The sequence below is a fragment of the Asparagus officinalis genome, chromosome 4 (genome assembly GCF_001876935.1).
Source record: "Asparagus officinalis chromosome 4, Aspof.V1, whole genome shotgun sequence".
Classification (NCBI taxonomy): domain Eukaryota; kingdom Viridiplantae; phylum Streptophyta; class Magnoliopsida; order Asparagales; family Asparagaceae; genus Asparagus; species Asparagus officinalis.
The window spans coordinates 18,987,681-19,004,015 of NC_033797.1; the positions used below are offsets into that span (position 1 = coordinate 18,987,681).

The 16,335-nt window shown below is 32.8% G+C and overlaps 2 protein-coding genes and 1 long non-coding RNA gene across 4 annotated transcripts in view; 2 read left to right on the forward strand and 1 right to left on the reverse strand.

Annotated features, from left to right (window-relative positions):
- Positions 1-4,789, forward strand: part of LOC109836822 (RNA-binding protein 1-like) — a 16,677-nt gene extending 11,888 nt beyond the window's left edge. Inside the window, exons 2-7 of the mRNA XM_020404838.1 lie at positions 1,404-1,498; positions 1,591-1,619; positions 1,702-1,913; positions 1,993-2,054; positions 2,204-2,285; positions 4,374-4,789. Of these exons, the coding sequence (XP_020260427.1) occupies positions 1,404-1,498; positions 1,591-1,619; positions 1,702-1,913; positions 1,993-2,054; positions 2,204-2,285; positions 4,374-4,477 (584 nt within the window). The 3' untranslated portion in view covers positions 4,478-4,789. The remainder of the gene's footprint in view (positions 1-1,403; positions 1,499-1,590; positions 1,620-1,701; positions 1,914-1,992; positions 2,055-2,203; positions 2,286-4,373) is intronic.
- On the forward strand, positions 4,935-6,906 carry LOC109836821 (pentatricopeptide repeat-containing protein At2g20540). Its single transcript, XM_020404837.1, has one exon. It carries the CDS (start codon positions 5,009-5,011, stop codon positions 6,629-6,631), a length of 1,623 nt encoding a protein of 540 aa, XP_020260426.1. The 5' UTR covers positions 4,935-5,008; the 3' UTR covers positions 6,632-6,906.
- LOC109836823 lies at positions 11,357-15,532 on the reverse strand. Of its 2 annotated transcripts, XR_002246104.1 has the most exons (5): positions 15,401-15,532; positions 14,827-14,884; positions 12,508-12,663; positions 12,160-12,252; positions 11,357-11,662 (listed from the first exon to the last, which is right to left on the reverse strand). It is a non-coding gene; the product is annotated as an uncharacterized LOC109836823 (long non-coding RNA). The 2 variants fall into 2 exon arrangements; XR_002246105.1 differs by lacking the exon at positions 12,508-12,663.

Genomic DNA, 16,335 nt, shown 5'->3' on the forward strand with positions numbered 1-16,335 from the left:
CCCCCCCCCTCCACACACACACACACTTATATTGCTTCTTCCAAAAGTATACGAAGACAAGTTCTTATGGAAATTTAATATTTATTGATTTATTTGAATTGTTCACTCTACTAAATTGATCTATAATTTAAAATGCCTGAAAATCAAACATTCTAAAAGTTTTGTATCCATGCATCACTAGGCGCAAAATGAGCATATAAAAAGAAAGTTGATTGATTTAATGGTGTAGAACTTCAAATTGATTTTTAAAGAACTTATCTTAATCAAGATGAAATATTTGAATAGATAGTTTCACAGAAAGTTAAAATTAATGGTGTAGAACTTTTATGACCTACCGCAATTGATTTTACAGGAACTTGAAGATCTCAATTAAAATGAAATATTTGGATAGACAGTTTCTATGCCTTAAAAGTGTGAATGTAAGGAAAAGATATCATTTTCAACCATTCATCTTGTACCTTCTTGATGCTCAGGCAGAAAGTTCAAATATTTGATTTTAGACTTTGATGTAGATCAGTTTTAATTTTTAATAGAATGGCTTATGAAAATGAATGACCTTTCATCAAATTGTAATATAAAAGATTTAGCTCCAAATTCTCTCCAAAGGAGCCAGCTCCCTCCCTCCTTCCCACTCTTGTCACATTTGACTATTCTAGCGTCCAAGACAGAATAGTTTTGTAAAACAAGGTGGAAAAATCTAGGATGAGTTGATTATGGGAACTTCTTACCTAAGCGTTTTGTCCTTCAAAGACTTGCCTGGAAAAGGACATTAAAAAGTAAATCTCCCTCTCACACACCCCTTTGTTACATTCGACAACTCAAGTGTCCGAGACAGAATAGTTTTGTAAAACAAGGTGAAAAAACTAGGATGAGTTGATTATACAAACTTCTTACCCAAGTCTTCTGTCCTTCGAATGCTTGCCTGGAAATGGACATATTAAAATGAACCTCCCTCACACACTTCTTTGTTATATTCGACTATTTGCGTGTCTGAGACAGAACAGTTTTGTAAAACAAGGTGGAAAAAACTAGGATGGGTTGATGACGCGAACTTCTTACCCAAGCCTTCTGTCCTTTGAGACTTGCCTGGAAAAGGAGTGAAGGACATATTAAAATAAATTTCATAGCCATAGGCTTCTGACTGCTATCATAGAGAAATCTGATGTGAGCAAATGGTTGATTCAAAAATTTATGTTCAAGAAGTTTGCATGGATCTTGATCACGTGTAATATTTTTCTTTTCAGGATTGATAGAACTTGTACATTTTTACTCTATATCTTCATTCTAACATTTGCTTCCTCTACACTTCGTTTTCTTTTGTTTTGACTCGCCAATTATTTATATATTTCTCGTTTTCTCATGTGTTATATGAAGGATACAAATGGATAAATTCATTTTTATAGGTCTTCCGCCAAGAGAAGATGAGCGTGCTGAGCTCCAAACTCTAAGAGATTCGACAGCTATTGGAGCATCATATGACCGTTATCTCCAGACTACTGTAGCATATATTTCCTTATGTTCTCTTCAGGATTTCTTAGTACAGATCTTCTAGTTGTGTCTTAAATATAGTTTCTTGCTTGTAATTTGCAGCAAAAGCGTCCCTGGCTCTGTCGAAACTGGTAATTTTAATGGAAGTGGATTGACAAGGAGTATTAATGGAGGGATTTTGGATGATAATGTTCCTTTCCATGTCCCTTTCAGGGACCCCATTATGAATCAAGTTAAAACGGGCATCCTTGACCCTGGGACCCATGGTCAAAAAGCTTTTACAGGTCAATTTGCGAACCAAGTTCCTACAGTTTCTGCCATTATGCCAGCGGTAACTGGTCAAGGCCTGTGTTTGCCACCTGAGGCCTCAAATAGTATATTTATTGAAGGCCTTCCTCTTGACTCAACTGAGAGGGAAGTGGCACGTATCCTTGAATGCAAAACCTTCTGATTCTTTTTTTCCTTTACTTTGTTTCTCTTGTTTTTCTTGACAAGAAGTGAAAGATATATTTCGACCTTTTTTGGGTTACGAAGAAACGAGGCTAGTGAAAAAGGAGCTTAAACATGTAAGTGTGAATGTTGCACACTACTGCTTCTTTCTTTATTTACATGTGATTTTTTTCTAAGCAAGTAGTTATGTGCAAGGTGCCATTTTTTAATATCATTTCAGTTGATTGTCTTTTTCTTTACTAAGCTCTTGTAAATGGTAATGCAGCCGGATGCGGAGCAGAAAGTCTTCAGTTTTGTCGATTTCACCGATGCAGTCTGTGCTATGACAGCTTTGAATGCCTTGCAAGGTGGCTTTTAAAAAAAAACTCTCTTACTGCTTTTTAGCATTTGGACAATGTTTCAAAAAGTGGAGATGCAAATTGAAGAACTAGACCCTTAAGGTAGAGAACCAAAACCGATGAATATTTAGGTTCTTAAACTTTTCAATTGGTGTAAGGGGAAATTTCACAAAACTACCATGAACAACTTGGAGCAAAAATACAATAAACTATTTTTATTAGAGAAAATGCCATAGACTTTCAAATCAACATAAAAGTACCACATACTTTAAAAATCTACTCATGAATTAGATGACATATTAACAAGAACTTTTATCTTTGTTTTGCAACCACCATGAATTTCCATTAAGGTAGTATCTGTCATGAGCTTTATGTTATTGTCAAATAAATATTTTGGGCTTTTAGGTACCCTAGATCTTTGAGAAGCCAATGAGAAACCATAATAACACATAAAGATCACAACTCACAACAATCTCTAATTAAAAAAAAACCATTAACTCACATAATCTTGTTGGGAAAAATTGCAAAGTCGAAATAGGAGAGGGCTAGACAGTTAGAAATCATTGGAATGGGTGGTATTGGAAAATACATGGATTTACATGATTTTTCCAACCCAAACCCAATCCAATAACTCCTAACAATCTATTCCTCTCCGTAAAACCCTAAAAGAATTACAAAAGCAACATAAGGTATTCGGTATATGCTAGGGGACCCTTTATATAGGCAAAAATAAGCAGCAGTATTCTAAAACCGCTACTTGTGGCCCATGGTTTTCTTCTCTCATTTGGAAACCAGCCAACTTCACAAGTCTAAGTCCAGAATCAAGAATCCAAATCCTCTCAGAACCGCTCGCGTGCGAGCAGACGGTTCGTATTCATACAGTGTAGAGAAAAATTCCGATACTGCCCCTACTTTTTGCATGTAGGTGCGAAACTGCCTACTCATGCGGGCGGTTCTGAGGAGATGTGGACTCGGGCTAAAGATTCATAACATGATTTTGTATTTTTTTTTTCCTTTCCACAAGTAGATAAGAGTTACACTTAAAACTTTACTACAAAGTTCCCCAGATGCACAATGCACGTGATGTAAAACAACATTGTATAAGATTCTAGGTTAATTTGCACTTAAATATCTTAAGAGTTTCTTTTACTTTGCACTTAGGTCTTCTCACTTGTTTTTGGCAGCTCTTGTATGCCCTAAAGCTTTTTAAAATGCAAATGTGACAATATTCTGACGAAAATCTCCGTATGACACTCACATGCTAATTTTAGAACTTTTTACCCTAATTTTTGTTCAATCTACTGTTAAACCTACATTAGTTCTATTTTAAACCTACGCTAATTCTATTTTTAAATAGAATTGAAATAGATTTAACATTAAATTTAACAAAAGTTAAAAGTTAAAAAAAAAATCTAAAATTAGCATGTGAGTGTTTTTAAGAGAATATTATCACGTTTGCATAATGGTGGGTAGTTAAGTGAATCTTAAAAACTTCAAGGTATATATAAGTGTTGCCAAAACAATTGAGGGTATATAAGTGCAGAGTAGGGGTAAGGGTATATAGGTGTAAAGTAGGGGAGAGAATATAATATATACACACTTCGTTTGGTTTGCTTAGAAAGGTTTCAAATGGAAATATGATTTGATTGAAAAAGAATAATTAACAGGGCTAAAAATATTAAATTTTCAAGCATCATATCTGAACCCGTTAACTCTTGAAAGTGCAGAGATAGATGATCTGAGAATTTATTTTTATAATTGAAGAATATCAGGATCTGATTCTGAACACTTGGATTCATTTGATGTTTGAAGGAGTACAAGTGCAACATATGCTTACTATAAATGCTAAAAGATGTAGCATTATGCAGAAAAGCTCTTACTTATTCTGTTGCTTTTGGTGTATTTCAAAATGCAATGTCCGCAATTGTATTTTAAGTCAAATTCATTTCAGATTTCTATTATCTATCACATTAATTTTTGCCATAGTCTTGAAAAAACTGCAGACCTTCAAAGTCTAATTTAGAATTATTCTTAAATTAATCTGATTTTATTCTTCATAAATGCAAGCTTATGATGGGAAATTTGATTTCCCTATAGGGTACAAGTTGGATGAGCGCAAGCCTGATTCACTAGTTCTCAAGCTGAAATTCTCTCGCGCTCCAGATCCGAAGTCTGGCTATGGATATCGTAGGAAAAGATAAGATTCATGGGAGAGTGCTCCAGCCTGTGGTGATATACTCGATGCTTGAATCGTCAAAGTTCAAACAGCTCTTGTAATTGCTTACACTGAACAATCTCACCTCATATATTAACTTTCAATAACTTAAAAAAAAAAAAAAACCCATGACAATGATGTAGATTGCCCTGCAGTTTTGGTCCAGCAATCTATCCCCTAAAACTGTTTGGGATGATGAAATGGTGTAAAAGTTGCTTGCTAGCATTTATTGTACTGGTTATGATTGTTGATGGAATGGCTTATATCTTTGGCCCGAGTGATGATCAGATGTTCTTTAGGAATATAAGCTGCTCTAGCCAATGTTTAACATATTGTATATGCAGGAATTTGTTCAGGTTTCTATTTCTCGAATTGTTTTTAAGCTGGTCTTTTGCTTCTTTTCACTCTCCTTGTACCTCAGGTTTTGTTCCGTTCATTCCCTGTTTTTTCAGTTAACGTGCGTTGGTAGTTTACAGTCCTTAGAGCATTTTTGTGTTTCCCTGCTGCTTCCATAAAAATGAGAATCCAGCCCTGGGTATTCAAGCAAATTGAGAATCAAATCACACTCATCTTGAAAAATTGCCTCAGCTTCAGAGATTTGAAGAAGATCCATGCTCACGCTCTAGTCTCTTCAATGTCCCAAAGTTGCTATCTTGCTACCCAAATTATCAACGTCTGCAACGTCAAAGCCAAAATAGATTATGCAACTTTAGTCTTCAGCCAAATTACTGACCCAAATATATTTCTATACAATGCTCTGATCAGAGCTTACACCCAAAACAACCATTTTTACCAAGCTATCGTTCTCTACAGACAAATGCTTAGATCCCCACAAGCTCAAATAACAATCTTGGCTGACAAATTCACCTATCCTTTTGTGATCAAAGCTTGTGCTGGGATTTTACTTCTTGATTCTGGCAAGCAAGTCCACGCCCATGTTTTCAGATCTGGGTTGGATTCAGTTCCCATTATTCAAAACTCTCTTATTGAAATGTACAGCAAATGTGATGATTTAATCAATGTACGGAACCTGTTTGATGAAATGCCTGAGAGAGATGTGCTCACTTATAATACCCTAGTTTCAGCCTATGCCAGACTGAGTCAGATGAAGAAAGCAAGGGCAATCTTTGATTCAATGCCAAATAGAACGATTGTCTCTTGGACTGCTTTGATTTGTGGGTATACTTCAGCTTGTCAGTACTCTAAAGCTATCGAAGGTTTTCATAAAATGCAGTCAGAAGGATTTGAGCCTGATGATATTTGCATTGTTTCTATTCTTCCTGCGTGCTCTCACCTTGGAGCTCTTGAGCTTGGCAAGTGGTTACACACGTATTCTAAGAAACATGGCTTCACTAAAAAGATTTACGTTTGCAATGCTCTTATCGAAATGTACTCAAAATGTGGCAGTATTGACCAAGCAAAGCAAATTTTCGATGATATGATTGATAGAGATGTCATCACTTGGAGTTCAACAGTTGGAGGACTTGCAGCTCATGGGAGAGCTCGAGAGGCAATAGAGTTATTTACAACGATGGAGAAGGAGAACAGAGTAAAGCCGAACAAAATTACCTTCGTCGGTGTCTTAAATGCTTGTGCTCATGGTGGCCTATTAGACGAAGGATTGAACTACTTCAGTTCAATGACGAATATCTACGGGTTTATTCCTGAAATCGAGCATTATGGTTGTCTCATCGATCTCCTAGGTCGATCAGGGCACATTACACGTGCACTGGAGATAATCAGTGGCATGCCAGTGCCTGCAGATGCAGCGATATGGGGATCATTACTAAGCGCTTGTAGGACTCACGGCGATATAAATACAGCAGTTAGGGCAATGGAAGAGCTTGTGGAGCTCGAGCCAGAGGATTCAGGGAATTATGTGTTGCTTTCTAATGCTTATGCTGCTGAAGGGAGATGGGATGGGGTTGCAAGGTTGAGGAAAATGATGAGGGGGAGGAGGTTGAAGAGGACTCCAGGATGTAGCTTGATTGAAGTGCATAATGTTGTTCAAGAGTTTATAGCAGGAGATTGTTTGAATTTGGAGTTTGGGGGGATTTCTGAGATGTTGGATTTGTTGGTTTTAAGCATAGGAGAGGCTGAAGAAGAGGTAAAAATGTTCGAGTTTAAGTTGGATGTTTAGCGTTGACTGTTTGCTCGATGAAGAATGTAGTAAGGTAAAATTTTGAATCTGAGTTTAGCCAGATACCCAACTATTGTAACGGATTAATTGAGGATTGATCCTCTATACTGTCGCCCATTTGCAGACAAGCACCTTGGTGGTTTTTTTTGACACTTTTACCCTCACGAGTTCTGTTTGTCAAAAAACAATTTACTCTTTTCGTGAGGGTAACAGATTCAAAAAAAAATCCCTCCTCAACTCTATCTGTAGCAAAAGAACAATATTGGGCGACGGTACAAAAGGTCCATCCGGACCATCCTTAATTAACCTTATTGAGATCTGTGGTCTTTCATAGATTAGCTTTACGAGAATGATGTATAAATGTTATAAGCTCAATATGTGATTCATAGTAAAATTTGAGAAACTGCCTTGGACTTATTTTTATTTTTCAAGTAAAATTTGAGAAACTGCCTTGGACTTATTTTTATTTTTCAAGTAAAATTTGAGAAACTGTCATGAACTGTCTTTTGTAAAAGATCATCGAGGTTCAATATTGGGATTATGAGGAAAAGCATGTATAAAAGTTATATGTGTACTTGTCGATTCTTCACTCGCTAAAGAGTATCGAGTTCTGAGCAACGTATCAATAAACCTTGAACTAAGTTCAACCAGTTAACTATTGGGAGCGAGTACTGCTATGGGGACCCAAAATATGGGACCAAATGAGGGGACAGGTAAGGTGTCCCCTCCCTATTGCATAATGAGTTGACCATGCCAACTCATTATGCAATAGGGAGAAGACACTTCACTTGTCCCCTCCATTGGTCCCATATTTTGGGTCCTTAAGTCATTTTCCATTGGGAGCTTGTGGTCATTTGTAGATAAGATTTACTCCAATTTAGAATGCTTAAATTTGAGTGCATAAAAGTTTGTGATGGTCTCACAACTCACAAGTTCGTAACTCGAGTGTATGCTTATCACACATAAGAAAATTTGGTCTATGAATGAAAACAAATTTTTAGCATTATAACTCGTATTATTATTATAACTAGTTTATATGCACGTGCAATGCACGTGGTAAAATATTAAAATATTTTTTTTATATTTATTTCTTTACTTTAAATAAGTCAAATTCATCTTAAATTCAAATATGTAAAATTGAATTATTAAATTATTAGTATTTTATTTAAATATTAATAAAAACAAATGTATTGGTTTTTTAAGTTAAACTGGGATGAATATATCTAACTGAGATATTATAATTATCATTATGAACTATAGTTATAGCAATAAATAAAATATTCAAAAAATTAAGTTTATTCAAATAATTTTTTACTCAAAACACTAAGGTCACTGTCTGATTTACTGCAAACTTGAAAATTAGTTTTCTTCGAAGAAGTTAAAATTTATCACCGCCGTCAACACCCAACAGGAACTTAATTAGAGTATGAAAGTAAATCTTGATCAAATTTGGTCACTTATTCAACATGGCAACAATCTAAACAAGTAACAATTAGTAAGCCAAGAATTTTTTTAAAGAACATTGAATATTGAAGTTTGTAATAACCCCAAGCAAAATCATCACAACAGTAAACAGTAAACATGGTTAATATTTTCTCACATTAAACATGAGACCTAACACATAGGTGCATTATACTTTTCTAAATGTATAATGTGTTAAACATGGTCTCGGTATATATTAGGGGGGAAATAGAGGGTACTATAATTAAATAGCAGAGAAACTTCCAGATATCAAAGTAATGGGGGAGAAATAAAATATAATGCTAAACTAAGAAATAGTTCATCATAATAAGACCAAAGATAATATTCAGGTAACTTAATGAAGGGACCACTAACATATCATAAATGTGGGATCATAAAACTTGTTAAGATAAAATTCAGTAGTTGCGAGCATACATAAAAAATCAAAAAGAGAAAAAAATGTTACAAAAATCAATTGGAAGGATGCAAATAGGCTCTATATATAGAACTAAACTTTACTGAACAATCTCCCACAAAAACGAAACAAACTCCAAAGAATAATGTGCATTATAATTATCTCTACCTAAAGATGTTGATCGAGTTGCTCTAACCATATAACACCGAATCAATCCTATTCTATCCCCAATTAAAAAAAACTTTAAGAAATCACACAAAGAAAAAATCCACAAATTTTACCCAGCAACACTAAACTTTAATAAACAAACTCCTAGCAAAAGTGTTCAAAATTATCTTGAGCTATATAAAATGATCAACAATATTCTGACCACAGAACACCAAAAAAATCCAATCCTTCAAAGAAATGAAGAAGATAATATTCAACACAATGGTAACTTGATGAAGGGACCACAAACATATTATAAATGCAAGATCATATCCTTAGACAATAATAAATGACAAGAAACAGTTAAATATTAAAGTGTAATTTTATGTGATGAAAGCAATCACATAAGCATATAAAAATACTAATAATTTTGCATGAAAATCCCTTATAAAAATTCCTAATTGTACTAAAAATTAAGTTATGACATAAAATGATTAAAAAATATTGTACTTAAAAATTTATAATTTAACCAAGATCAATCTTTCTCCACCTTTATCTTTTTTCTGGAAAATTCTAGAGTAGTATCTGCATCATCTATGTCGATTATAATATCAGGCTGGAGTTGAATTTCTTGTGCTATTATCTTTCCTTTGCATCGTTCATCTTTTGTCTTTTCATCTAACTTCATCAGGAATTTAAACGTTTTTCCGATGTTCAACGCGAATTTTTGGACATATGGACTCTGATTATTTTTCTATTGCAATGAGAACAAATGTTATTTTAATACTTATGAATTTTTTGATTTTTTAAATTATTACTCGAATAGAGTTAGCAATTATATTTTTTCTGTAATGAATTTTTCTGCTGTGCATCCAATAAGAGTTTTTTTTTTGCATCAAAGAGTGTAACTCTTGCATTATCCGTGTTATTTTCCACGAGAATCTTAACTAAATACCTGAAGTTTTCATTGTTGATTTGTAGAGATAGTTAATATTGTATTTTAATATGTTCATGTCATAAAAAATATATATTACTTAACATTAGTACTGGGTCATCAATGATTCTATGGCATTTGTCATTCAGACACTCTTTACTAACATCTTCATCTACCTTCTTGTAACAGCCTTCGCAAGCATAGAACCATGCCTCGAGTCTATTTAAAATAGTAGTTATCTTTGTCGTAAATGTGCAATAGTGTATCCATATATTAACAAAATTTAGTTAGATTTAAATTTGTTAAGAAGAATAGGTTTCTAATATTGTATCTGTATCGAATTCTGGGATGTATGTATAATATCACTAATTTGAATTTTCTTTCCATTTTTAAAAAACGTCGAAGGAGATCCTTTTGCTTTTGCGACTTCTTCTAATTGAAACCTGCATATTAGATTAAAATATAATACTATTTCAACATTGGGTTATATGAAAGTATGCTTGTTCTACTTACCTGCATATTAGATTAAAATATAATACTATTTCAACATTGGGTTATATGAAAGTATGCTTGTTCTACTTACCATTCCTTTAATTCGCTAGCTAGTTCTATTTTTGGGTTGATACATCTAGATGATATAATTTGCGACGATATGCTTGTGTTCCCTGGAAAATTGAGATAATTATAAGATTAATTTTATGTTTAGCTATCTTTAATAAGAATTTCAGTAATAAAATTATGTACCTTGATATATAGATATTTTAAACTTTGATAATACTATTACAGGCTTATCTTTGATTTCGGCTTCAAGAATTGATCCTTCATTTGTAGCCAAATCTCCAAATAACATTGTGCGCATAGGCATTCCATTGTAAATGAAAAAGAAATGACGTTAATCTTATTTTTTTCTTATGATATTGGAAATAAGTATAATGAATATACCTTATATCCATTAGTGTGATTTCCCTCCTAGTGTCTGGTTTGTTATGTCTTGTAATATACTTGATCACCGGCTTCACATTAGTTGTAATTGCAAGAATATATACAAGTAATTTTATAAAGAAATTATGATTCTATAAATTAATGTCTCATTTTGTATTGAAGATTAAATTAAGAAATTTATAAGTACTTACTAATTTTTGTTGCATCTTTCATGGAAAATGCTTCTTCAAATGGGACAGTTGCATCTTTCATGGAAAATGCTTCTTCAAATGGGACAAAGTTGTTCAATATGTTCTCCAAGTGGAAACCTGTTGGTGCTTCTTTGATAGATACGTCTTTTGTTAATACTAATTCAAGTGACTTGTAGATACTTGGAAAAACTGTGTTTATTCCTTTCACTTCTCCATTTAAAATGTAAATAATTTGATTTTTTTCGAAGCATATTTATAAACTTTTCGATAGTCTCTCCGTATATAACTCCTTGTATTTTGTTACCCTACAAATATTATTAACACAAGAGATCAATGTATGGAAAATATAATTAATTAATACTAAGTTATATATTATACTAGTGTGTACCCCGTGCCAAGCACGGCCCTCGCCTCTTTTCTACAATTCGTTAATGTTGTTTGATCTCAATTTTATTTTTATACAAAATTATTCTTATAGCTAGCAACTATGAAGACCTTCAAATGAGTTGCAATTGGAAAATTGATGCCTAATAATATTGTATGGTGCAAATATAACAATACTATTCCAACAACTCACACATAATGGCCTAATAAAACAATATAGCAACAAAACTCTACATTCAATATAACATATATTCATGAATCAGTCACTTGAGTGACAACCAATCATGAATTTTTACGAAGGAGTTATCTCTTGATGCATATTTTAGTTCATCTTACAAAATAATGCAAACTATCCTCTTAACTATATCGTGTCTCAAAGACAAACATTATAATATCGTATATTTATCATTAGGGGGAAAAAGAAACAAAGCCAGTAAAAAGAAGAGAAATAAGAGCAAAACCTAAAATAGAACAATTGCAGGCTTAAATGGGGTCTTGGATTATTTAAGCGTGGAAATTCCCTACTCCGAGATGTTCTTAACGACCTTCTCCGTCACCTGAAAACATAGAAGTTCCTTATCACTGATTCTAACAGAAAAATTATAAAATATGAAACTGACATGTCCAAAAAAATATTATCAAATATTAAAATTGACTACCATAAATCATCAACTAAGTATAATAATCTCTTTATTAATGTGTCTTTTCAAAGATTTGTTATTAATGTTAAAGAGAAATAAGTAGAAAATGAACAAAATTTTGACAGATGAAATCTTCAGATCTGAGCACATATCAATAGTTTATTACTTTAGAGGAAATATTCAGATCTGAGCACATATTAATAGTTCATTCTCTCGCCAACTACGGCAGAAGAAATCTTTATTTTCTCCTCAATAAAAGCTCCCCAAAATTTCTAAAAAATGATCAGTAATTGTCATTGACGAAATTTAGAAACTTTTGTTTTTATCTTCATGGTTATACCATCCCTAGCCATCATTAACCAAATCATACCTCCCCTCAAAATTATACTACAAAATTTAATCAAAAATCATACCTTTCTCGAGACTAATTGTTTCCCGATCTCCAGCCATTTGTTTTTAATAGCTTGTGACAATCTGATCTTAAAAATCTGACTGCCTACTATTTTCTGAAAAAAAAATCAAACAAAAAAGAAAAATAAGCACAATCACCAAACAAAAATACTCAAAAATCTCAAAATTATTACTATATTGTATAATTTTTTATTTAAGAGCACAAATTGTAGAAACATCGTAATTGCTGAACTATATTTCACTTTATAGCTTTGTACCTGATTTATGTAATTATAGACTTGGTAATGATTGAAAATAATATTGCATGTGCTTTGTAATTATGACTATGAAATATGCATATGAATGTGTACCTGATTTGAGCCACTACTTCCCTATTACATGATTTGCAACAGACTTGTCCTGAAGTTGATTGTTTTTTTTTTTGCACAATCTCGACATCCAACATAACGCCAATCTAGTTCCTTCACAACTCTAATGATTTGCACATTGCATATGAAAAAGTAATCCTATAATTGCAGAAGATGGTGTTATCATTTATTAAATAGATAACTCATATATTGAATGTGTTGTTCAACTGTTTTTAAAGAACAAAATAAAAATAAAAGTAAGTGCATCATGCTAATGAACCATCAATTTCTTTGAACTATGCATATATTTTTTGGTTAACTGAAGATATACCCCTTCAGAGTTTTGTTGTTTTGATCTTATTACCTCATTGCTTTTAATCTTCGCAGATAGACCCCCTGAGTGAATTTTTTTTACTCCTTTACACTCAGGAGTCTTTCTGAAATTTTTTGATTTTAGAGATTATCGTAGAATCTGTGCAGTGGACACATCTTATTCTATATGGCTTCGATTGATCATTCCAGGTAATTTCCCTGGTTAAGATTAAGAGGGAAGGTATTGATTGGTGTGAAGAAAATTCAGGAACTTTGCTACTCAGGCTTGATGGCCTCAAGGAGTATAATTTCATAGAAGAAGATGATACTTACTCAGAGTAAGATTAACTCGTTTGGCAAATAACCATTGTATATTAGTTCATCTTTCACGTATTAGAGAGCTTGTGCATATCTACTGATAGTAGATGGACCCAAAAAAGTTACTGCCAGTATTCTTATTTGTTGTACAATACATAGAGCAATAAGCATAAATGGGATTGTTAGTGTATTTGTATTGATTATAGAGTACTTTGTAATTTATGGCCAGACTCTTCTGCTGGTGATGGAAATTCTCTGAACATTTTGGTCAAAAGTTGTTATTCAAATACATTAGCTTATTGAAACATGATATAGAAACTAAATTTCTATTCCTTATGTTTGATTAAACGTAAAAATACTGAATTATTAAATTTCGCAAATATTTATGCAGTTGCTCTGTATGTATTGGAACAATGGATGAAAAGCTTAGAATGGGAAGAAATTTAAGGCAGTAGAGATCTTTCTTCTTAACTACTGCTCAAATGGCTATAAGGGGTGTCAACTTTGTAAGAAAATTATCGCAAGGAAAGATTGCATGCATAAGTTAAACTGAAAGCTTGATCAGGTTGAATTTTATTTTGAGGAAAAAAATTACCCTTTAGTGATCAACGCTGGTAAGTTTTGAATTAGTGTATTTTAATTACTTTGTGTTGTTTCTGTGTCATAATCTTGGAACATGGTTAATTTTTGAAAGACGTATTTTAGAGTGAAAATACTTATATTAATTGACTTATCTTTATAATCTTTACATGGATTTAGATTATTGCAGAATTGTTCTCAATTTTTAGATATCCTAATAAGCTATATACATACTCTAATGTAAATGGTAATTTATTCCCACAAATATAGTTAAATGAATTAATCTACATGGGAATAAATTACGACACATATAGTTAAATGAATTAATCTCACAAATAAAATTATTTTTAAGCACTCTATTTTTTCATGAACTTTATGAGTTTAATGTTATAAGTATATGTTTTTCTTCTCTTGCAACCCTATTGAATGGATGCACAAATTTGGTGAAATCTGTAAATAAAATTGGGGATATATATAAATTGCCTATAAGTTGCTAAGTATTAAGGAATAGAAGCATGTCAAAGTTGTAGTGCGTCAACAAAGAGGGAGTAGTTTCTCACTTTGATTAGTGAGGTCAATGATCTGTGATTCCGGTAAATTCAAATTTGTAGGTAATTATTTAATAATTTAAGTTTATTGCAGTAGATTACAATTAATTACCAAATTAGGCAACATAATTATGAAGACTGTTACCTGTTATTTTGTCAATCAGTTTCGGAGACGAAGGTGTTGTGAAAGAAGCTGTGAAAAAACTAACATCCACTGAGTTGTGACTGTAGTTTAAGAGATCTAGCATTTCACTCATAAAAATGATTATTATGAAATCATTCATGATTGGAACTTTCTATCGGTGTTCGTACTATATAAGGGAATAGCTTTGCTACTAAATCCAATGTCAAAGCATCATCAATTGCTATAGATTGCAACATCATGTGTATCTACTATTGGTGAAACTTGTAATCGCGAATGAAATTGTATCGATATCATCATGATAACATATATTATTCAGTTTTAACACGTAACTGAATATGTGTAGTCTATATGCAATATACGTATAGATGACCTCAAAACATAATTAGGTGCATGCATGTAAAAATGACATACAGTAAGTACCTTTTATGTTAGCGTGATTGATGTCCACCCACAAATATTCAATGTCCCAATGACGATGCTGTAGAATAGAAATGTGTCAATTGTTAATATTCAAATACCAATGTTAATAAATTAACCCAATTTTATCTTTTAGGTAAATATTGATCATAGTTTGTGAATTCTGAATTACCAAAGTTATAGAATGATAAGTGTTTAGCACCACACAAAGAAAACCTTAATTTGTTATATTTTTAGAATTGATTTGATTAGAAATATATCTATTTTTAATGATCAAATACTAATATTAACTAATTAGACCAAAAATCGATCTTTTATGTAAATTTTCATTATATTTTGTGAATTTAGATTTACGAAAGCTATAGAATGTTAAGTGTTTATCATAAAAAACAATCCCTTTGGAATTGATTTACTTAAAAAGTATCTACTTCTGTCTACTCAAAAAAAATGCCATGAACACTTTTTTTGGATTATTAAAGAAAACCTTCATCAATAATGTTCATTTAATGCATAGCAAATAAGTTGAAATGAGGGGTATAGTAAAAATTATAAATTATTGTAAGCAGTAAAAACATACCTAACGAAATTGAGTTGATGAAGCTTCCACGGTATTAATTTGAAAATGCAAAACTTAGAATCAGACAATATACAAACAACATCTTCTTTGGCTGATAAATATATAAAGCAAATAATTTAACACCGGGATGAGTTTTACCTATGCTCTTCCTCAATCCAAACAATTCTTTTGCGTTGCTCTTGCTCAGCCCTTCCCTTCCCCTCTCCGCCCTTCTTACCATGGGCACCAGCATCAGCCACCTCGTCATCTAAATAGCTCGGCAAAGGTACTCGATCATCTTCAATCGCATCAATATCTTCCTCAAAAAGCCAATAGTTATTCTTAACATCCTCAACATCTACTCCAAGCTCCTCTGCAATCCTATCCCAATTATCACTGATTTCGTTGCAGTAAGTAGCAAAAGCATTCTCATATTTCTTGTTCATCTCCCAATTCCACACGTCTCCTCCTTCCTATGCTTCATACATATAGTCTACAACTCAAGAAAATGGCTAAAATCAAGAAAAAAAATCCGTGAAAAAACCAGTAAACTCCAAGAAACACTTGATTTTTTAATAGAAAATATCAAGATACAAATAGAGAACTCACCCAATTCATTTACGTTACCGAATCCATATCTGCAATCAAGAAACACCCAAAAAAAGTGAGCAAACCTTGAGATTGAAGAGGGAGAATCGAGCCAAACTAATGATTTTACAGTCTAAGATTCTAGCGAGTGAGGATTGATGGAATCTAGGGTTCGTAGATTCCAACGATAAAGCAAATAGCAAGAACTCGAGCTTAGGGTTTTGAGTTCAATCATCGCAAAAACCCTCTTTTGCTCGCTTCGATTTAAACGCTGGAAGAAGTAATTCTCGATGGCTTTGCATTATTAGAGGTAAAAAATGTAAATTGACGGCGAAGGGGAGCGGGTAGCGCCGATGCAAGCCCTAGCC